Below are 22,250 nucleotides of genomic sequence, written 5' to 3'. Positions count from 1 at the left end.
ACAAATAAGCAAACTCTTGTACTGTTTTAATAGGACCAGTCCTCCCTTAGGACTGTAAAAGGCTTTTGCTATGTGATGTAGCTGCTGTGTTGCAGCACTAACCCTCTGCTACCTCTATCATGCACGTCTCTGAGCTCAGGAGTTCTTTCTCCTTTCTAGCTTAAGCAAAACCAGCTGTGCACAAATGAGAGGCTGGAAGAAAGGAGTGTGTGTGTATTCACTCTCTGATTGTGCTTGGAGTACATTGCAGAGGAGCTTTATGAACTCAGGGCAGCCTTGCTGCGAAAATAGTTTAAAATATACTTACAAAGGGGAGAAAAGCAGGCATTGTTTCAGTGCATTGCACTGCTGTCACCACAGCAACGCTGCTACAAGTGAACTCTGGTAGCAAACTAAGTATTCTTATAATAGGAGAATTAAGAGACCTTTTCTCTCCCAGTGCCGTGGTTTCATGCTTTCTGCAGCTGCTGCTTATTTTCTTCCACACCCTCTCCCTGCTGATGCTGTTCCCCTGCCGCTGCCCGGCTATATTAAGAGCAGTTAAGAAGATTTAAAAGGACATAGTGCATATTTTAGCTCTTTTTAAAGGCTTTTGTTTCACGTTTTGCTCTCAGGTTTCTGCATTGAGGCACCTTGCACATCCTACCTATTTACCAAAGCCGAGGTTTTGAGTCTAATGGCAAATAGGAAAGAATTCACAGTTTGGAAAGGAGATTAAAACATTGATGACATCACTGCCCTTCACAGGAGGGAAGCAGAGAGATACTAGTGACTATGAAAAGGAGAAGATAACAGTTATATTGTATTCTCCGGTCACAGATGGCTCTAGAGCTAAAATCCTGCAGTGTTCTTAGTGGGGATAACTCCCCCCACCTTTTTAACCTATGTTACTGATTCTAGGTTTTAAACTGTATCTGAGTGTGCCTAATTTAATTCTGTATTCCTTATGTGTGTGAAGTATTTAAGGGTTCAACTCATTTATATTTATCTGTCCTCTAACTGGAGGCACAGCTATTGATGTCTGGCATGGTAGCAAAAAAGTTCCAATAGCCAAAAGTATGACATGGCCTCTTCTTATTGGAAGGGCACATCATATCTATTGGTGGATGCAGCTGTAAGCTGACAAACTGCCATGAAATCATCGTTTTGCCCAGAGAGATTCTGGATGCCCCATCCCTAGAGGTGCTCAAGGCCAGGCTGGATGGGCTCTGAGCAACCTGGTCTGATATTAGATGTGGAGGTTGGTCACACTGCCTGTGGTGGGGTTGGAGCTTTGTGATCATTGAGGTCCTTTCCAACTCAAACCAGTCAATGATTCTGTGATCACGAATACTCCGTGCATGGGGAACTTGAGAGCTCCATTAGCTTAAGAAATGGGCTCTGAAATGTTTTTATGAGACCTTTGGGAGCTGCGTGGAAAGCCCTGTAGACAGCTTGGTGAAACACCGGTAATTAGCATGTGGGGTTTTTTAATCCAACATGTAATTGTTTTTGTCTTGTGGTATTTCAGAGCTAGAGAGTCTGATTTTTCTGTTATTGCTGACAAGTGGGTTGTCGTTATTTGTAACAGGCAGCTTCCTTTTGGGCTAAAGGGTGGGGAGAGGCCACGTTTTGTGTGTTGTCTTACTTAAGTAGGGCTGTATTAAGAACATCTTAAATGGTTTGCTTGGGATGAACTCTGATTGTTCAACTATAACATGAGCAGGAAGGATCCCCTCTGTGAAAGATATCAGTGGTCTTCTGCCTCCAGATGCCGGTGATATCAGTGAAGGAACCCTACCCTAACTGCAAGACTTAACTGTGATGACAGCTTTTCTTCTTTTTCTGTTGTTGTAGGCTTATGAGAGGAGGTTTCCTACATGCCCACTGATTCCTATGTTTGTAGCCAGCGACACCGTGAGTGAATATAAGAGTGAGGATGAAGCCATCCATGTGATCGAGCGGCGCTGTAAGCTGGATATAGATGCACCACGGCTGTTGAAAAAGGTGATTAGATTTGAGGTGCCTGTTCTTAATTTTATGATGTAATTTCACATGATTATTGTATGTTAAGAGCGTCTGTTGCATCTTCTTCAGATTGCAGGCGTGGATTACGTCTATTTTGTCCAGAAGAATTCTCTGAACAGACGGGAAAGGACTTTGCATATAGAAGCCTACAATGAAACCTTCTCTAACAGAGTCATTATTAATGAGCACTGCTCTTACACAGTGAGTAACAGGCTCTTGGTGGTGCTACAGATGGAATTAAGTCAGTGTTTAGCTTTCAAAACTCAAACAGAAGTTAGGTTGTTCTTGGCTTTTGCCTTACAAGAAGAAATAACCAACATACCACCATGAGTGATAATTGTTGTTAGTGTTAAATGTAACACGCTTGCTTGAAGAACTGAAACAAGTTTGGCACCCTCTTGCATCTTCTCAGAGAGCAGAACACAACATAATCTGCTGTGTTTGACAGCTCTGTTTAGGCAGATCTGTGGTCTGTAATAGCAGTGTGAGCCTTGTCAAGGCTGTTGATACCCTGACAGAACTGCTAAAGGAAACTTCTACATAGCTTTATTTGCCTTCTGTTCAGCTCAAATGTTCATCGTCAGCAGTGTTTTAACCTAACTCCTTCTGTGGTGGCTGGCTTTGGTCTTCACTGCAGGTGTTTGCTTGTACAAAGAAGTGTGGTGGCATGCTTGCTGCATGTTCTGGTCATGTTTTTTCTTAGTAGCTTAGGAAGTACTCATAGGCTGATACAGCATGTGTTCGCAGAAGTAAAACTTCAGATAGATTTTAAAGGTCAAATGCAAGCCAGCAAATGTAACCCTCTTATTTGCGCTATAGTTTTTTTTTTCTTCAGTTTTCCAAAGAAAACATAGTTAGAAGGTCAATGGAACTTAAAACCACTTGCCACTATTACCCTATTTTATTATTATTACTATTACCCTATTTTTGTTATTAGTTCTCCATTATTTCTGTTAAAAATACTCCTTTATCTGCCCTTTTTTCCTGTGGAAGATGCTCTAAACTTAAAAGGCAAGATAGTAGCAAAAGCCTCCCTAGTGGTTTGTTCAACCAAGTGAGAAGTTTACACTTCTTTTCTATCCTCATAGGAGAACAAAGTAAAAACATTTCTCTATCTTGGTACTTTGTAGGTCAAGAAAGGAACAATGTGTTGCACTTGTGTCTGTTGCAAACACGTCTAGACTGCAGTGCCGAGGAATGCTTACACTGTGCTTGCTGCAGTCCTTAAGCTAGCTGGCCTGGTCTGTCAGACTAACCTGCAGGAACAGAAAGTTCACTGTGGAGTATTTTAGTTTGTAGTTTGATACCCTACAGTCTCAACTCATATCTACTGTGAGATGTTGTTAGTTATTTAAACCTGCTGGTCTCTTGTATCTTGGCTCATGCACTAGGATTTCTCCACCCTTCCCTTTCTTGTTAGGAACACATTCTGTTCCATCAGTGGGGTTACAGGAGGGCTTCTCAGCCAATTGTTCTTTAATGTTATCCCTTCCTATCTGTATTTTGCACATGAAGCGAAAGGCTGCAAATTCCTCTCATGTATTTTTGACTATGTGAACCTGATTTGAAACACTGTGAGGAAAAAGAATACCAAATATATAACTAGATTGTATGACCTCTTTTTAACAGGTTCATCCTGACAATGAAGACTGGACCTGTTTTGAACAGTCGGCAAGTCTGGATATAAAATCTTTTTTTGGTTTTGAAAGCACAGTGGAAAAGATTGCCATGAAGCAGTACACCAGCAATATTAAAAAGGTGAGCTTGCAGCCACAAATTTGGTGCCTGGCTCTAAGTTATGGAAAGATAATGTAACTGCTGCTAAGTAACAGGCTGCTGTGGTCAGCAAGCTGGGCTGTTTATTCTTTAGCCTAGGGCACTATGTGTGTAGGTCTGTATTTGGAAGGTCTGGCCACATAAAGGGTTTCCAGACCAATCCTTTTTGTGTCTGAAGGTATTTTCAGTAGCTGAAGTAAAGTCTCCTTTTTAAAGGGAAAGGAAATAATAGAGTACTACCTGAAGCAGCTGGAGGAAGAAGGAATAACCTTTGTTCCTCGTTGGACTCCTCCTGTTGCATGTAAATTGGAGAGCAGCACATCCCACACAAGACGACCAGTATCACCTGCTATTAATGTGCCAGATTCTGCCACAAAGGAGGGCTTGAACAATAAGGAGATCCTCAACACCTCAAGCAGCCCCTCAGAGCTTACAGCAGGAACACCTGATGGTATGGTGGTTTGACTTGTTTTAGTGCGATTCTTTGTCCTGTAGAGGCTCTTGGTGGCACTACTCCTGGGTAACTGAAAACTCGAACATCAGCTTGAAGAGCTGTTATCAGCTTGTCTCTTTAGCGAATGAAGATCAGAAGAGTGGAGAAGCTTTTCTCTTTGTTCATTAGGTTGCAAATCAGTAGCCTGCATCTTGCCCAGAAATTCTGGGATGGGTTTAACTGCAGCAATAGCAAGGAGGGAAGTTCCCAGGTCACAGTATTCTGTTTTATCTTCCTTCTGCTGTCAGTAAGGGGATCTGGGAAAGGTTTAGGTCAGAGCTTCTCTAATATTTCTAGAAGGATCAAGCCCTGTGATAGCTGTGAATTGACAAGTCTGAATATACTGTGGGAAAAAAGCTTTTGTAAATGCCCATTTTCGCTTCTTTCTTAGTTGCAGAAGAATGAGTCTTCTCAGTTTAACGTGAAGATAACTGTCTATTTGTTTGCTCATCTTTTCATTGATTCAGAGAAATTTCATTCAACTCTGCAGAGAACACAAAGCCACCACTCCTGTCTCACATATCAGTATATAAGATCATTTGCTGTTTCAGTTAGGTCAGTTCAGGACCACTTTAATCACACATACATCTCCTTTTAGACAAGCTGGATGCAGACTACATCAAGCGTTATCTGGGCGACTTGACACCCATGCAGGAAAGCTGCCTCATTCGGCTGAGACAGTGGCTCCAAGAGACACACAAAGGCAAAGTAAGTTCCTGTTTATTTCTTGTGGCTCTCTTGATATGTGAGATGCAAGGCAGACCTGGTCAAATGTACCATGTTAATGTTAACTAGTTTTGATAAGTGGCCCTCTGTAATCAAAACAAAATACCCAAATTAAGTCTTTACACCAGCGACAGAACATTGTGACTGTCCATCTGACTTGCCTGCTGAGGTGCTTAACTGCTGAGTGTGAGCGCCTCCCAGAACATGAATAATTCAGCATGGAAATAACAACAGTTTTACAAGCCTTCTTGATTCTAGAATAACTTTATTTTTTACATATGTTTGCTTTGGCCAACATCGTGCTCATAAATCTATGTGCACAAGGTTACCGATGTGGCCTGTTAAAGCACTGAGAGAAAACCTGAGGGTTTTCCAGTTGCTTCTGACTTGCTTATCTATCTCAGTTTCCAGGCCTTCCTGTTACTTAACAATGAAGTGCAGTCTGTGTTTTGTCACTACGTTCATTTAAATTGGACTAACTTATTATGGTCACACAGATGTAAATCACTGTAAGAGTTCATGTTACATCAGATGTAACTGTCATTTGAAGGATATAAACTGCAGTACCTGTCAGGGCTTAGGTTTAGTTTTGAAAGAGACTTTGAGTGTTCTGTACCATCCTCTTGCCCTGGTGCCAGGCTTACACCTTTTTCAGCTCCTCTTGTTCATCCTTTTGTTCTGCTGGTTTCAAACCTTGAATACAAAGCTATGGTGTTTGTTTTTGTTTTGTTGTCTGTTGTCCTTTGTAACAGATCCCAAAGGATGAGCACATTTTAAGATTCCTCCGTGCCCGGGATTTCAACATTGATAAAGCGAGAGAGATCCTTTGCCAGTCTCTGACGTGGCGTAAGCAGCACCAGGTAGACTATATTTTAGATACCTGGAATCCTCCTCAAGTACTCCAGGATTACTATGCAGGAGGCTGGCATCATCACGACAAAGGTATGCTGTGGATATAGACCAGCCTTTTTATGTTCTACATGAAAGGTTGTAATGGTTCCTCTGTTAGCTAGAGGTGGCTAGAAAGCTGGATAGGTCTTCTCCATTACTTTGTACTGGACATATTTAAATTCATGTTGCCAGCTTCTAAGGTAGTGGGAGCAGCCTGCTAGGTCGTAATCTTTCTAACACCAACATGTTTAACTTTCTAACACCAACATGCTCTGTGAAGAGCTCTGCTGTGCCATTACTTTTAAAAACAACAACTAACTGCACTTCTCTACAGCTCTGAATTGCTTAGAACGGTGTTATGCTAATGCTGAGTATTCTGTTGTGGTGATTAAGAGATGTTTGTAAAGAAGTGTGTTTTCCTAATCAACTTATTTCTGATGTTGGATAGGTTTGCTCATGTTTATTTGGCATTACAGTCAGTTTAATGAAGAGAAGTGGAATGTTGCAGAAACACCAAATAGAGTGGATTTATTTAAGATGGGAGGAAACTCTGGTTGAATTTGTATTTGTATAGTGTGGCATGGCCAGATCTTTAAAACATGGAAGACAATACGTGATATGCTCCCTTGTTCCTCAGCTGGCTTTATTGTGCACTGGTTTTGTTGCCAGTGCATGCACAGTAATGAAGTGTTTTGGAACTCATTGCTTGAGGCATGCTGGGCTCTGTTGATAAGGAAATGGTCCCTGACTGTGAGCTATCTCTGTCCTTCTGCTGTAGTCCTCTCCCCATTAGGCACCATTGTTTCTGCCAACTCTTCCTGTTACAAAGAAGATAACAGGAAGCTGTCTGCAGTCCTGGCCAGGAGGACACAGCAGAAGCTTTATTGCTGTAAAGAGAACGAGCCTGAACGGCTCTGCCCTGCTGCTCTGGGTTGGACAGAATTGAACTTAGAAAATGGAAATTGAGAATATGATCGTAAAGACTGTAGGAAAAAGAAGTGTGAATCCATTCCCCCTTTCTGTCACTCCTTGTCATTGCTCTCCAGACACATAACAGGCTCCTGCCAGTGAGCAGGAAGGTGTAAAACACACCAGGGTCCTTAATGCTCTTCTAAGCAGCTCTTCAGCATGGAGAACTTCATGTGCCTCTCTCTCCTTTTCCCCTCAATGTCTTTGATCTCTTCTGGGCTGTACCCTCAAATGCAGCAGTGCTGTCAATAATGGAATCAGACTTGTAAAACCAAGCAATTCTCTACAGTTTAAAAATGTAAAGGGCAGCTTTTTAAAAAAGTTCCCTTTTCCAGTCCTGCACCTTCCCTCCCAAGTTGTGCCAAACTTAAGCTAGCAGAACTCTGCATAGCTCTTAGTGCTATAACAGAGGCAACAGTGCTGTCTCAATGAAGCTATCAGTGTAAAAGCTAACACCTTGGCTTTCAGTTTGCATGGTGTTTCTTTACATGCGTGGCTTTTAGAGTGTCAAGAGTTCTCCAGTCAAATGTTTGTTTAAATGATTAAGCTTGAATTAAATACACAGCGCTGTCAGTTGAGACTTCATGTGTCATTTGGGTGGAGGAGGGTTAGTAAACTACTTAGTTTTGCATGCGTGTGCATCTGTGAGGGAGGGGAACCTACTAGGAAGCTTAACTGCTTTTTTGTGTAGTGTTTCAAAAACCAAACAAGATAAGTGTGCGCTGGTGTTAAAACAATATTGTTTTTCAGACCATCTGATTAAATATCAGATGACCCTGAGAACTTTCCTGGGGCAGTGTCCTCGCTAAATAAGCAACTTGGTTTGGCTCTGCAATTTGTTTTTGATATTGCATACCCTGACAGCTTCTTTCCTTGACTCCCGAAGGGCTTAATGATGATTGGTTGTCTCTTTCTGCAGTTGTTGAGTGATGGAAACAGACATCAGAACTTGAGGGAGATTTTTATGGAGAAAACTGCCTTTTGTTGCTTTTTATTTTTCCTTTTTTTTTTTTTTAATAGCATATTTAGTTCTGTAAGTGGGTGATTATTGCTTGTGTACTAAAATAGGTGGAGCAAAGCTTAACAAATGCATCAGATCTTTGGGAGGAGGATGGAAACAAGTTCAGACAACTAGATCCTGTGAGGAAGAACCAGCAATGCAGCATTTAATTCTTAAATTCAGATAATGCAGCTGTTAAGCCTCTGTATCCCAGGACAGCAGCATGCTGTGGCAAGAGGACTGTGAGAAGGCGAGCTCTTGAATGCAGAGGGTCATCTGAAGCTGGTCTCTGGATCAGAGTCTGTGTTCTTGAGCCTCAAACTGCATAAAGGAGGCTGTGTGCCCATTCCCCACCATGTCGTGATACAGCTGAAAGGTTTGACTTCAGCAAATACTGCAGAAAGCAAAACTGGAGGTGGACGTTTTGTTTCTTTAGCTCCCGGTACTTAGTGTAGCATCTGTCCACAGCGGTTGCTGTAAGCAGTTCATTTACTGGTGATCTTGCAGTGTGACTGGGCAGGGTTAAATATGTTGCCATCTGCTCCAGGTATTCCTCCTTCCACTTGTACAATGAAGTTAGAACTGAATATGGCTCATTTGCATTTGGATTTTTAGCATAAGTTGTTTTACTCTATTGTATTTTTTACTGTAAAAATAAAGGTTATGTTATGGTGATGTAATTGTCCTTGTTATTCAGATGGCCGCCCGCTGTACGTGCTGAGGCTGGGACAGATGGATACCAAAGGCTTAGTGAGAGCTCTGGGGGAAGAGGCCTTGCTTCGATACGTAAGTATTTTTGGAGCCAGCAAGTTGCTAACAATGTGATATTTTCATTTAGAAACTTCCTTTTCTGCCAGAACATTCATCACGCTGGATATTTTGATGTACTCTGTCCGTCTGTTTTCCGTTTGAATACATCTGAAAGCTCCTGGTCCTTCTGCATTCTTTCCAACTGCAAACCGATGGTGGAAAGGCGTAGTTCTTGGCAGCTCCTGTAGTTATTGGTTAGCACTCTTGGAGATTCTTCTGCAGTTTGTGTGCTGCTTCGAGCTTAAGTCTCTGCATTTGTGCAGAAGAGGAAATAACACGCTCAGACTTTTTCAAGGCTATATCACAAGGATTAGATTAACTTGTTTTTAAAGGAAGAATACTTTCTTTTAATGCTCTCTAAAGGCAGCACTTGTACTGTTATTGTGGATTTTCTGCTTCTAGGCAGAAAGACTGCAGAATTCCAGGTTATCAATAGTAGTGACAGTCATGGCCATAGTAACCTCTAGATAAATTTGTGCTGGTTTGAGCTTGTAGTTCTAATTAGACTTTGGTCATGAACATTTCTTCATCCTACCTACTGAGTGTTAGACTGTCTTCTCAAGACATATTATATTATATGTCTGATATACAGACTGTTTTCTTGTGCAGGTTCTTTCCATAAATGAAGAAGGTCTGAGGCGATGTGAAGAGAATACAAAAGTGTTTGGCAGGCCAATAAGGTAAAAGACATCAATTATAGGTCTGCTTTTCAGGAGTAACCAAGTGTCACTGTGGGGGTGAAGAGAGTGGGATGACATTGTGCGTTGTAATGCTACTGAGTTTCATTTGTTAAATGGACCAAGCAAAGGGTAGTCTATGTTTCACATACAGAAGCACAGCTACTGTTAACTGAGACCTGCCCTAATCACTACTTGAGTGACTTCCAAGCCTGATGGAAGCACAACACTTGCTTAAGGACTTCATATGAAACAGCAAATGCTTCTTGTTTCATTTTAACGTTGCACGTGGTTTCGTGGGTGCAAGCTAGTACAGCCCAGCTGTACATCTTGAGTCCATGCCCAGGGTGAGACAGGAGCTATGCATATGCTAAAGCTCAGTATTTTGTCTTAAGAACACATTTAATCCTATAAGAAAAGCTTCTCTTCCTGAGATGTGATAGCAGAACTAACTTTGAATTGTAATCACACTTTTATGTGCAATAGAGTCTGTAAATTTCAGAGTCCTGGACATGTGCATATGACCCACAAAACAGATAGAAATAAATGCATCTCATTTGCCCCATGCAGGTTGAAATCTGTCTTCCCACCTGAACCAGCAAGTAGATTATTTTTTCATCCATCTGAGATTTATTTTTCCTTTCTGTCTCTAAAATTTAGCTCTTGGACCTGCCTAGTAGATCTGGAAGGCTTAAACATGCGGCATTTATGGAGGCCTGGTGTCAAAGCATTGCTAAGAATCATCGAGGTGGTAGAAGCTAATTACCCTGAGACTTTGGGTCGTCTTCTTATCCTGAGAGCACCTCGAGTATTCCCTGTTCTTTGGACACTGGTATGTTTTTAATTGAAGGTCTTTCTCAACGAGCTGCTCTGCATTTGTAGTTTGTAAAAGCTCTTAATTGGGCTTTATAGGCAGTAAATGCTTCCTTTGGATGCGTCTCTTTTAAATCCATTCCAAGAATACTATTAAAAGTCCAACCTAAGATATAGCCAGTGAATTTAGCTTTTTTTTTGTGGCATGGATTTTGTGTAACAAGGGTAGTAACACTTAATGTGGTCAAACTGATTTCTTCAGAACTTTCTGAAGACAAACCTGGGATCCTGATCTATTCTATTTTTCTTCATTTATAGGTCAGTCCATTCATTGATGACAACACTAGAAAGAAATTCCTTATTTATGCTGGAAATGACTACCAGGGTCCTGGGGGATTGCTGGATTACATCGATAAAGAAATTATTCCTGATTTTCTTGGTGGAGAGTGCATGGTATGAATTTAAACTAGTACATACAGGGACTTATTTGTGGGTTTTTTGTTCTTCTTTTTTCCCCCTTGCTCCTCTAAACAAAGAAGCCTGTTGGTTTTGGTCAGAATTCAAAAGGAAGCCTTTGAAGAGGAGAACTGAATTCCAAGCTTTGGAGCCATGGTGGCTGACTGTGGCCATTGTGTGACCACAGTTCTCGACCTTAGCATTTGTTGTGTGCAATATAGGTGCCTGGAGCTGTGCGTGGTTCTGTTGTTTGCATCTTTGTGAGGGCATAAGATGCAGTGTAAGGTCTTTTATTTCCTCTTTGTGGCAGCAAGATGAAAGGTTAGCTATAGCCAGTGTGCTAGACCATGCCATTTGATGGTCTACCATCACCCTTAGATTTCAGATATTCTGGAGATGCTGAAATATCCCCACCAGTCTGCTAGAAGTGCAAAAGCTCTATTATCACCATCAGAGGCCAAATTAAACCAGTGATTAAATGTGTCAAAATAATTCCGTGCCCATCTAGGAGCTGTTTATTCCTTTTTTCACTTAAAACCACTATAGATGTATTGTTCATTGTCCAAGAAAAGTCAGTGGTCAAAAAAGATTCCGACATGCATGGGCCCAATTGAAAATGTTTTATTTTAACTACCGGACCTCATTGGCAACCATCACCACCAACTAATCAGAAAAGCCTGTGTCATCTGAATGAACTGACTGATACCATAAGGAGCACAAGGAGATGGCCCAGCTGCTAGCAGGGTTTAACAAGCAGCTGAGTCTCATATGTGGGATCTGTGCTGACCACATCGAACTGAAAACAGTGTTTTTTTTTCTGGGGTGTACTGCAATTTCTCAGTCCCTTGTCATGTGCCTTAACAGCTGTTTCCTACCCGGGCTGTAGATGTCAATTAAATCCATCAACAGAACATACAGCAGTGCTGGAAGATTTTTTTGCTCCATGTTTCTGACTGCTGACTTGTTTTCACTGCAACTCAGGCATTTTCTGGAGCTTCCAACACATAACATTTAGATTCTGTTTGATTGGCTTATTGTTAGCTTTTTGTACTCAGCTGTGTTAAAACACGATAATTCCAGGCTTGCTTATTAAGCCCCTGCTAACATTTTCTAGATTAATTTCTGTACTGTTCTTGAGAATGCATCAAGTTCTTTTCTAATGCAGTCTCATACTACAATGGAGCACTGCTAGATGTTTTAGAGTAGGCCTTTTGTTTATGTGGGCTGCTTTTTACAGCAGCAGTAGCTTTCAGTGGAGAGTTTGTACTGTGTAATTCAGAGCTTGAGAAGTGGGTAAAATCTACTGCTTGAGTAAGCAGAAGTGAAGGTTACCAGAAAGCAAATTGCTGCAATGCTTCCTGCTGGTCGCAGGCAATAACAGGGTCTTGTTCTTCTTTGCCTTGAGATGTTTGGACAAAAATGACTTCTTGAAGGTTCTTTCAGTTCTTTCCTGTAATTCACTTATGCAAGATTTCTGCTGCCCCAAACACTTCTATGGAACCCGTTCCTGAGCAGGCTGTTGTCAAACTTTGTTGCTGGAGGCTTCTTAATAAAGAGTTGTGCTTCAGGATGTTGTGTAATCAGTTCCAGTACTCAGCTGTCGAGACAGCTGTAACTTGCAAACTGTTACTTTCTTCACTGCAATATCTTTCCACCTTGTTTGGAAACTTACTGTCTCTCGCCTCCATCTTTAGTCCTTGCATTCAGCTACACCTATTCCTTCAGGTCTCTGTGGGCTCAGTGTTTTTCAATTGTGAGTTCCTGCAGCCATGATTTTTAATTGGCTCCTGCATGTTTTTAGCATAGGGCAGCCTAAGTGATGACAGTGCCATTTGCTCAGTCGTTTTCTGTAAAGGCAGCTCTTGTGTATGAAGCAAATCTGTTCCTCTGGCATCTGATTCTGCAAACTTTTGCAAACTGGATATTTATTTTAGTGGCTTGTGCAAAGTGTACATACATATGATGCACTGTACATACGATTCTGTTCATCTCATTCTTCAGAATACTTGCTGAATGCAAGTTGTTGTTTCTGAAACTAGCAGGCATTGAGAACAAGGAGGTTGTACAGAGGGCACACCTCTTAATGGCTGTGTTTATGTTTTCAGTGTGAAGTACCAGAGGGTGGGCTGGTTCCCAAGTCCCTCTACCGGACAGCAGAAGAGCTGGAAAATGAAGACATAAAGCTCTGGACTGAAACAATCTACCAGTCTGCAAGTGTCTTCAAAGGAGCTCCCCATGAGGTATGGCTGCAGCCTGCTCTTCCTTCTCAACCCTCTGCTTTGGAGTTTGTGGGATGGTTCAGAATGAGATTTAGTTGCCCTGCATTCACCTTGTCCTTCTGTTGTTCTGATATGTTATAATGCTTAGCAGCTGAAGTTTGTGGCCATTTAGAGGATATCATTGCTTAAAAGGATGCGGCTCTGAATGGGATGAGCAGAGAAGACAAATAATATTCTCAGAAGCCACTCAAGAGCTTCTGAAGGTTATGTGTTAAAATAAGGACACTCCAGCAGGTTCTGCCTTCTGACAGTCTAAATTAAGCCCAGCAATAAAATGCTCTTTTCTTTTCTGGTAAGAGTTTCTACCTTTACCAAGCAAATTGCTATCTCTAATATGACTCCTCTCCTATCCCAGGTTCTCATTCAGATTGTGGATGCCTCATCTGTGATCACATGGGATTTTGATGTGTGTAAAGGCGACATTGTTTTTAACATCTTTCATTCCAAGAGAGCCCCACAGCCTCCTAAAAAAGACTCTCTGGGAGCTCACAGTATCACATCTCCTGGTGGCAACAACGTCCAATTGATAGACAAAGTCTGGCAGCTGGGCTGTGATTACAGCATGGTGGAATCTCCTCTTATCTGCAAAGAAGGGGAAAGCGTGCAGGTAAGACTGAATTACTGTGTGGAAACAGACTGAAGTAGCTCCTAAACTACATGTTCTAATTCACAGACGTTACTGTTGACTGAGTGGTGATTCAGCTCCGGACTGTCTGCTTGCTTTTGGCCGACATTTCAGCTTCTGTTCTCAGCTGCATGCTTCATGGGAGGGGGAATTTACATGGGATCTGATGTAAAGGGAGCTTGCATCAGTCTGACAGTGACTGAGGCTGATCAGCAAAGAGCAGAGGATAGTTACCTAGAACATAGTGCATGTGCAGAAAGTATCCAGGTGTGCTTTGTGCTGTCATTGTGAGCACTATTTTCTGAAGGATATCCTGGTGTCTTGCCTCAGGAATGAGAGAAGTCTGGTAAAAGAAGACTGAGTTATGTGTTTGTTTCTCTAACAGATGCCTCAGGGAGCTCCCTGTGGCCAAGTTCCCCAAATGCTTGGTTGTTTCTTTTAATGGCATTTGCAAACTTCTTTATGAAGATGTGCTTTTACATAATGCATGTTTACAATCATCCTCTGCCACCATTACTCCTTATGGCTTGACATGAGAGTCGAACAGCCTTGATCGAATTGAAAGTGTTAGACCTTTGGAAGTATGGACTTTGGAACTAAGCTTCCTCATTCTGTGAGGCAGAACATTTGTGCTCTTCTCACAGCCTCAAAGGACAGCTAATGAATGAAAATAAATGGGGGAGAAAAGACTGCTTTAACCAAGGACTTTGTACTTTCAAGTGTTTATGAGTCCTAACCCCTTGTCACTGTAAGGAGAGGGAGAGGGAGGGTGGAAAAAGGCACCTCTGATATTCTGTTATCGCTCTGTGCTATGTCCAGAGCCCAGCTGACCAGCATTGCTGGTTGGCAGAGCAGCTGAAATACTGGCATTGGGAGGGGACAAAACTATGGGCATGTAAGCAGTCCTTCTAAGCCCAGAAAATAAATTGCCAAGTGTACAGATCCTTGTGTTAACCAAGTTCAATTTTGGCTGTGGCTGCTTCTAGGGATCGCATGTGACCAGGTGGCCTGGCTTCTATATTCTCCAGTGGAAATTTCATAGCATGCCTGCCTGTGCTGCAACCAACCTGCCTCGTGTGGATGATGTGCTAGCATCTCTGCAGGTCTCTTCTCACAAATGCAAAGTGATGTACTATACTGAAGTGATAGGATCTGAAGATTTCAGGTATGTCTGGCCAGGGATTGTAAAGGGCAGCCGATGTGTCAAACCCTTTTGGTGCTAATATCAAGTCCATAAGGGCTTGTATTTCATAATGGAGTATCATTAGTGTCATAAAGCAAGCTAAATAACCCTTAGTTGGCATTGGAAAAAAAATATATTAGCAATAGGAGCAAATAATGTCCAAAAGGGGCCGATCAGTATCTCATTCTAACCATCACTTATTACCTTGCTATTCTTTAAAAGCACCGTGAGTTGCAGGGCTTGGCAGGTTGTGCTGAAACAGATACAGCTCAGTACAGAACTGAGTTGGTTCAGTTGTCTGCCTATTGAGATACCTGCCGAAACTCAGTCTTTTTAACCAGTATCTCTTCTGTGCAAGGTTTTCTGCTGTCCCCATTATCTTACATGGTAAAGCATTAAAGCCTTTAAGCACCTGCACCAAAATTTATTCAGCATACAAAGAAATACAATGTAGATACATTGCAGAAAACCAAATCTGAAGTGTATGACTGCTTGGGTTTTGATTGCAGAGGATCTATGACCAGCCTTGAATCAAGCCACAGTGGATTCTCTCAGCTCAGTGCTGCCACCACCTCTTCCAGCCAGTCCCACTCCAGCTCCATGATTTCCAGGTAGTGCCACAACAGAGGAAAAGCAAATGGAAGATACGGCCAGACCTCCGCCTGTGGCAGCTGACTGCAATACAACTGGCAATTGTGCAAAAAAACACCCAACCCTGCCCCCAACGAAAGCCTTTTTGTAGATAGTAAAGTAGCCATTTGAATTTTAAACGTAGTGTTTTTTGGTCCTTGTAAGATCCCACCTCCTGTCTCTTAACCTGAACCTTTTTCCTAACTCAGCCATAACTCTTTTTAATCGTGCTTGCACGAATCCTAACTCTCAACACAAGGGCTCTCTTGGAAGGAAAAACGATCAGTGCATCAGTTGAGATTATTTTTTTAAATTGTATAAATGTTAAAGAGCAAAAAAAAAAAACAAAAAGGAAAACCCTACCAAAAATGCTCCATAATGCATTAGATTCAACTGCGAGTCTCCTGTCAGGACATCTCTTGCCATCTTCAATCCTCCCCCCTGTGATCTTCCAGTGCTGCAAACTGTTCTCCCATTGCCACTAAGTGGTGTCCGAGACAAACAAAAGCAGTTGCTGGATATTTGACTTTGTGAGTCCATTTCTTTTTGCCCCCCAGGGCAGGTGGTGAACACTAATAGTACCTTTTGTATGAGCTCTCTTGGGGGGGGAATCGGAGCTCTGGGTGTCAATGGGTTAAAGCAGTTCATTCTTGCCTTGGATTTGTGCTTGAAGCACTGTAGAGGCAGGCAGAGAGCAGGCTCTCCCTCGCTGATCTAGAATTGGCCTGAGGTTTTGTTTCCATTTCTGTGCTGGATCCTCACCCCACTTCCTTCGTACGCTCCCCATGAACTCATCTTACTGCTGCTTTGCTGTTAACGAGGAATTTATGCAGAGTTTGCTTCTTAAATCAGCCAAGAGGAGGTAATGGGTTACATCCTTCCTGTGCACTTCTCAGTCCCTCCTGCCTCCCATCCTTTCCTGTGTATTTCCTGCACTTTAGTTCCATGCAGCAGAAGCTCTAAAGCAGGCAGGGAGCACAGGGACCTCCGTGCTGTGTGTGACAGCGGTGGGTGCTGCAAGCGGTGCCTGCTCAACCATCCTCACTCTTGCTGCTGCCAGCAATGAATGGCCCTTTTGGCTTTTGCCCCCGTTCTACCTGCATCCCAGCAATCCTACTTGAACTCCTTTAGTTGGTTCAGGTACTCTCCCACTTTGGGCTGTCTGTCCCAAGCACAGTGAAAGGCACAGAAGTGCTGAGCAAAGGGCTGTCAGCAGGCAGCTACAGACCATAGCTGGCAATGGAGCTGAGATTTCTGCATGGGACACAGCAGGGTTTGCTTGCTTAGACCCTGCATGGTCTGTATGTCTGAGAGCTAAATGTCATCCAGGCAAAAAGGAGCTTCTGTGCTGCTGAAGTCCTTGCTAGGAAGCTGGATTGGCTCTATTAAGTCTTGGGGAGTCGGGGCTGTGTGGTAGAGGAGCACTTTGGAAACAGAACTCACTTAAGAATTCACTGAGGATATTGAGTGTCCTGCCTGAGGGAAACTGGCTCCGAGCTGAGTATAAATGTTTTTAGCCTTTTATTATTTTTAATGTACGTATCTCAGAACTTCTGAAAGGTGCCTCGTTAACAAGGAGCATCTTTCCTGCAGACCAGTTCTGGCCGTGGAACCCATCAGAGCTACCAAGTGTATTCTGAGCAATGAATTTCAAGGTGTTGAGGTGTCCTTAAATGGAACCAAAGTGCTCAATTCTGTCTGTTTATGAGCTCATGAGCTGAGGATGGAGGTTACACTTGTCACTTAGGCTGCCGGAGCTGCTGCTGTGTGAGCTCCCAGCTTGGGGCCTGCCAGGCTGTAAGGGTGAAGATGGTCCTATTTCTTCCTTCCTTTCTTTCCTTCTCCCCCTTCCCCTTTTCTCTCTCCCCCTTTCAGATGGAGGTTTTGCTGACAGCTGTAAGGAAACTGCATCATTCAACACTCCCCATCTCTCACAGGTGTGTCTGGCTTTGCAGACCCTTTTTGACTTGCAGTCACTTCTCACGTCCAAAGCTCCCTCCTGTTTCTCACTTGAGCTGGCTCAAAAGTGACACTCGGGGGGGTTTTTTCCTGCCGTAAATGTTTCTTTTAGAGCTCAAAGCACATAAGAGCACCAAGAGCTGGAGGGGCTGAAATGCCACACAGCCCATAGTCAGCCCTCCTCTCATCCAAGTGCTGTGGCAATACAACTCAGTCCTCACAGCCTGACTAATTGATTTCCCATCCTCTGCTCTTTTCCTGTGTGCTGATGTTGTTCTTCCTTGGTTCTCTCAGCTTTCTGTTGCCTTTTTGCCCCTTTTTAGCCCCATCCATCTGCACTTAACCCAGCCATCCCCATCAGCTGCATATCAAACCCTGTACATGTTTTGTATACATAATACCTCATTCTTGGTAACACAACACGGATCGTCTATAAAAGGTTTTTCTTTCTTTCTTTTTTTTAATTGTTATCAATAATAAATGTGAACTGTTTGGCAAAAAAAAGAAGGGGGTGCAGAGCTCTGTGATTTCATTCCAAGGGGGTGAAGGGGAGGGGAGGCTGTGCTGCTGGGGGGGGGTAATAGCCCTAAAAGGCTTCAGATAGCCCTAAAAGGCTTCTTGATGGACTGTGTGGGGTTGTAAGGGAGCTCCAGCCTCAACAGCATCCCTTGGACTGACAAACTGCTTTCTTCCCCATCCCTTACCCTGCACAAGAGAAGGCGGCACAACCCCTGCGCAGCCCCAATACAGCCGCAAGGGGGCGCCAAAAGCCTGAGTACCCCCTAACTGAGCCTGGAAGCGGAGCTGCTGCTCCTTCTGCATTGGGGCTGTTATGGCTGTGATGCAGCGCCTCTTCCCCGAGGAGGATCAGCAATGGGGTGAGGGATCTCAGAGCCGTCCTTCAGTGTGCAGGGCACGGTGAGGCCATCAGGAACCCCTGGGGATGGCATTTGGAAGCGGGGTGCCGTGGCTGCTGCCCGCTGCAGCACCCCAACATAGAGCCAATATGGGGCGAGGGTGACACTCAGGACAACAGCCCCCATTGCTGTGCCAGGCTACAAAGCAACCACCTGAAATCATTGGGATGCAGACCTGCTGTGGGGTGAGAGCTGGGTCAGTCTTAGCCCTGCAGTGGGGCTGCACATCCCCAGCTCATCCTTCTTACAAAGCTGTGTGTTCCCAGCGAGGCCCCATCCATCCCCTCCGCAGCAATCTGGCTGCGTGCCGCGCCGCTCTTTTGTTTCTGAAGATCAAATAGGACACATTGCATGATAGCTCTGATGCCGTGAGCCAGCTCCGGGCGGCCGCCTGCCTCTGTTTGTCCTTCACGAGAACCCAAAGCAGCAGCAGAAGACGGCTGTGAGCCCCAGGGCTGCTCTGTCCCCCAGCTGTGATGGGACAAGGCAATGGGGCTGGGAAGCTGCTCCGCACCACCACCATCCTCCTCCTCCTCCTCCTCTGTGAGCACAGAGCCCCCCTTGCCAGCAGCTGCAATCAGCAAGTCGCTTTGAAGATATTTAATGCTCTGCTTTGCCACAGAGAGAAATAAGCCCGTTTTCTGCCTGCCTCTCTCCCGAGACCCCGAGTGCTGCTCAGCCTCCAAGAGATGCACAGGGAAGCAGAAGAGAATCTCACGTGCTGGGATGAATAGGGGCCTTCCTCCCCCTGGCATGCTGCTGCTGCCCATAGGGCTCATGCAGGGTAACCCCATCTCTGAGCAGCGACAGCTGCAGCGGTGCAGCAGAATGGGACAGTGCCTGCAAACAGTGGTCCCAAAAGCTCAGTGGGTGCAGGGCAATGCTCTGAGCTGCCCTCAATGGCACAAGCTGCAGCTTCAGGGTGAGCAAACGCATCAGGTCTGCCTGGCGGTGCTTTGCCATTGCACAGCAATGCTGTGCTGAGGGCAGGGGGGGCACAAACATGCAGCCGGTACGGCCCAGAGGAGCCCTTCATCCCTTCATCACCTCCTCCCCTCCATCCCACTCTGTCCCAGCCACGCTGGGGTGCAGAGGACGGAGCCGATGTCCCTTTGCAAAGTGCCTCACAGTGCCTGGGGCTGTGCCAGGTCACCCCGCTCTGCTGGCACTCCATACACAGATGCAGGACAAACCTCCTCCCTGCCTTTGTTTTCTCCTCTTTGGCACCACCAGCGGTCTGGGTTTGTAGGGCAGCAGCTTGGGAACAGGAACTCACCGTGGGGCGATTTTATCTTCATTGCTGAACTCTTCCTGGAGATGTCAGCTGCCAGAACGTGTCGTTTCTGCTTCATGGGGCTGCCCGAGCCCTCCGTGGGCACAGCAGAGTGACAAGGAGGGGAGGAACACTGGGAGGAACACTTCGGTCTGAACAGCTGCTGGGCTGAGCTGCTCCTTGTGAGGCTCCGAGCGATGGGAGACAGTGCGGGGTGGCTGTGAAGGGGGATGTGGGCAGAACCACTGCCAGGTGATGGTTCACATGGACACAGAGTTGGGAGAGGACCCCATGGCCGTGTAGCCAAACACAGCTTGAGGCAGATGGGGACGATTTGGCAGCTCTTGGGTCCCTTCTGTTCTGACCTTCACGTATTAAAGTCCGTAGGGATGGTTGTCTTCTCCACTGCCCATGCTAAGCCAGGGGTGTTTGAGGGGCAGGAGGGTGATGTGTGCCATGCAGCCACAGGGAGCCATGGAGTGACTTCCAGAAGCCACATTATGGCCTTTCCCAGGGTTCTGCCCCCAGCTGGGGGCTGCTTTCTGCCCAAGGCTCCGTGTTTTCCACCTGCTCCTTCCCAGCCCTTGGGATCCCTGTGCATGCACAGAAGGGATGCGATGTGGGGGGCAACTCTTTTGCCTGTAAGGAGGTGCGGGGAGCAAGCAGCTGCATTGGTTTCTGGCACGTTGTTGCCTTGGTTTACTTGGTAAAACCCATTGGTTTACCCCCTTGCAGCTGCTCCCAAGGAGGTTCATGGCAACAGGGAGGGACACACAGGGTCCGGGGAGCAGAGTCTGAGCTGTGAGCCGAGACCTTCCTCTTTCCCACGTCCCTGTGGTGCAACAAGCAGGAACTGAGCCCCATCCATCAGCTCACAGACAATGGCTTCAAACAGTGTTGGAAGGGCTATGAGTCACATTGCACACACACACACACAGGTCACTGCACACAGGAAACAAAGGCAGCGCACCTGACACAGGTGACTGTGACCCTGTTTGCTCCAATAGTGCTGGTGGGGTCACCAACCCTGGAGGTATCCCAGAACCGTGGGGATGTGGCACTGAAGGACGGTCAGTGGGCACAGTGGGGTGGGCTTGGGGAACCCAGGGGTCTTTTCCAACCTGAGTGGTTCTGTGAGCTGAGGACGGCGCTCCACACCCTGGCTTTGGCTCAGCCCCCCCTCCCAGTGCTGCTGGGTGGAGATGGGCCCCAAACACAGGGCAGGGCGATCCACAGAGCGACCCACAAAGCGACCCCAGAGGCAGAGGTTGGGTTGCAGCCGTCGGATCAGCCACACCGTGCTGCTGCCAGCACTGCGGCCCCACACACTGCTGCTGCTGCTGCTGCTGCTCACCAACAGGATGCATTTAGGGGACGTGGGGATGAGGAGCTCTGACAGGAGGCAGTGCCCGCTGTGCACGGAGCCAGCAGATCTCCTGCAGCGCTGTCAGCAGCACTCAGGGTGATCTGCTTGGCTCAGGGATAAAGCTCCCCCTGCGCACGCCTGGAGCAGGAAGGAGTTTGCTCATAGACATGGCAGAAGAAGCAACGGCTGAAGCGTGTGGGCCAAGGCTGACGTTGCTTTTGCCGCAGTGATGCTTTTTGCTTCTGAAGGACAAGGGGATGCTGAGGCCGTGGTGGCCCAAGGAATCACGGCTGTACGGTCAGAGGGACCGCGGGTAATGGCAGCATCACCGGGGGGTGTTTACAGCCTGACATTTCCATGCAGTCTGAAAAAAGAAAGAGCTCTGTTTGCAGGGTGAGAGCAGCACGTCTCCCTGCTGCTGGAGGGGGTGTAGCACAGAGCGCTGCGATGGGGCATGGCACAATGGGATGGGACACATCCAGCACCTGCACCCTGACCCAGGACAGCAAAAGGACTCCTGCTTTGAGGTGTCAGCACCAGCCATACAGCCTGGAGCTCCTTACCTCTGGGCTGCAGCCTTGAATGGGGGAGAATCTCAGCCCATGAGGATGCTCAGCCTCATAAGGAGGATGCTCAGCTCCAAGATGAAGCCCTGTGCTTCAAGCTTGATGGGTCACACCGGTGCTGTGTGTCCTTCCTCAATGCTCCTGCAGTGAGCAAAGCTAAGCAGAGATGGCTGCTGGGAGCACTGGGAGCACTGACAGCCTGCGGTAACTTCCCTGTTTGTACAGAGCATGAGAAGGGGGCAGACTGCACCCCTGCACACAAGGGACATGGACCCCAGGATGCCACAGCTGTCACCCCCTGGTGACCCCATAGCACTGCTGCACAGCCTCACCCGGTGTCACCTTAGGAAATGCCATCTCGGTGGCCCAGAGAGAGGAAAGCTTCTCTCTGCCGCTGCTAATCCTGGCTGGAGCGAGATAAGAGATGCTATAGAAACTCCTCTGAGCCTGAGAACAGCTGTGCTAAATCCCTTTAGTCCTAACAAGAGGTGTTTCCAGGCAGCCCGGCTCCCATTACCCCGCCGGTACATGCTGTCCACACCTCTTCTGTCCTGCACATGGCTCCCACCAGATCAAGCAGGTGCTGTGTGGGGCTGTGGGGCTGGGCAGGGAGGACGCCCCCATGCTGTGCCCTCAAAGCAGTTGGTGCCACCAGCAGTGATGTCCACACCAGGGCATTCCCATCTCCATCCCTGTCCCCATCATCATTCCCAGTTCCCATCCCCATCTCCATTGCCATCCCCATCTTCATTCCTGTCCCTGTCTCCATCCCTGTTCCCCATCCCATCCTCATCCCTGTCCCCATCCCATCTCCAACCCCATCCCCATCCTCAT

At 45.8% G+C, this 22,250-nt stretch overlaps 1 protein-coding gene across 2 annotated transcripts in view; it reads left to right on the top strand.

Moving 5' to 3' along the window:
* SEC14L1 (SEC14 like lipid binding 1) overlaps positions 1-17,789 on the top strand; it is a 36,164-nt gene extending 18,375 nt beyond the window's left edge. Inside the window, exons 3-16 of one of the 2 annotated variants that reach the window (XM_072351777.1) lie at positions 1,837-1,986; positions 2,077-2,208; positions 3,637-3,765; positions 4,000-4,234; positions 4,875-4,984; positions 5,755-5,944; positions 8,560-8,648; positions 9,282-9,352; positions 10,010-10,181; positions 10,481-10,615; positions 12,724-12,858; positions 13,253-13,504; positions 14,509-14,687; positions 15,215-17,789. In XM_072351777.1, coding sequence (XP_072207878.1) covers positions 1,837-1,986; positions 2,077-2,208; positions 3,637-3,765; positions 4,000-4,234; positions 4,875-4,984; positions 5,755-5,944; positions 8,560-8,648; positions 9,282-9,352; positions 10,010-10,181; positions 10,481-10,615; positions 12,724-12,858; positions 13,253-13,504; positions 14,509-14,687; positions 15,215-15,320 — 2,085 coding nt within the window. In that variant the 3' untranslated portion in view covers positions 15,321-17,789. The remainder of the gene's footprint in view (positions 1-1,836; positions 1,987-2,076; positions 2,209-3,636; positions 3,766-3,999; positions 4,235-4,874; positions 4,985-5,754; positions 5,945-8,559; positions 8,649-9,281; positions 9,353-10,009; positions 10,182-10,480; positions 10,616-12,723; positions 12,859-13,252; positions 13,505-14,508; positions 14,688-15,214) is intronic. The other variant, XM_072351778.1, reaches the window with a different exon arrangement.
* Positions 17,790-22,250: the final 4,461 nt, after the last annotated feature.

Source organism: Excalfactoria chinensis, chromosome 17, assembly GCF_039878825.1.
Source record: "Excalfactoria chinensis isolate bCotChi1 chromosome 17, bCotChi1.hap2, whole genome shotgun sequence".
Lineage (NCBI taxonomy): Eukaryota > Metazoa > Chordata > Aves > Galliformes > Phasianidae > Excalfactoria > Excalfactoria chinensis.
Note: the sequence above shows the minus strand (reverse complement) of the source record. Positions and strands in the feature narration are given on the sequence as shown.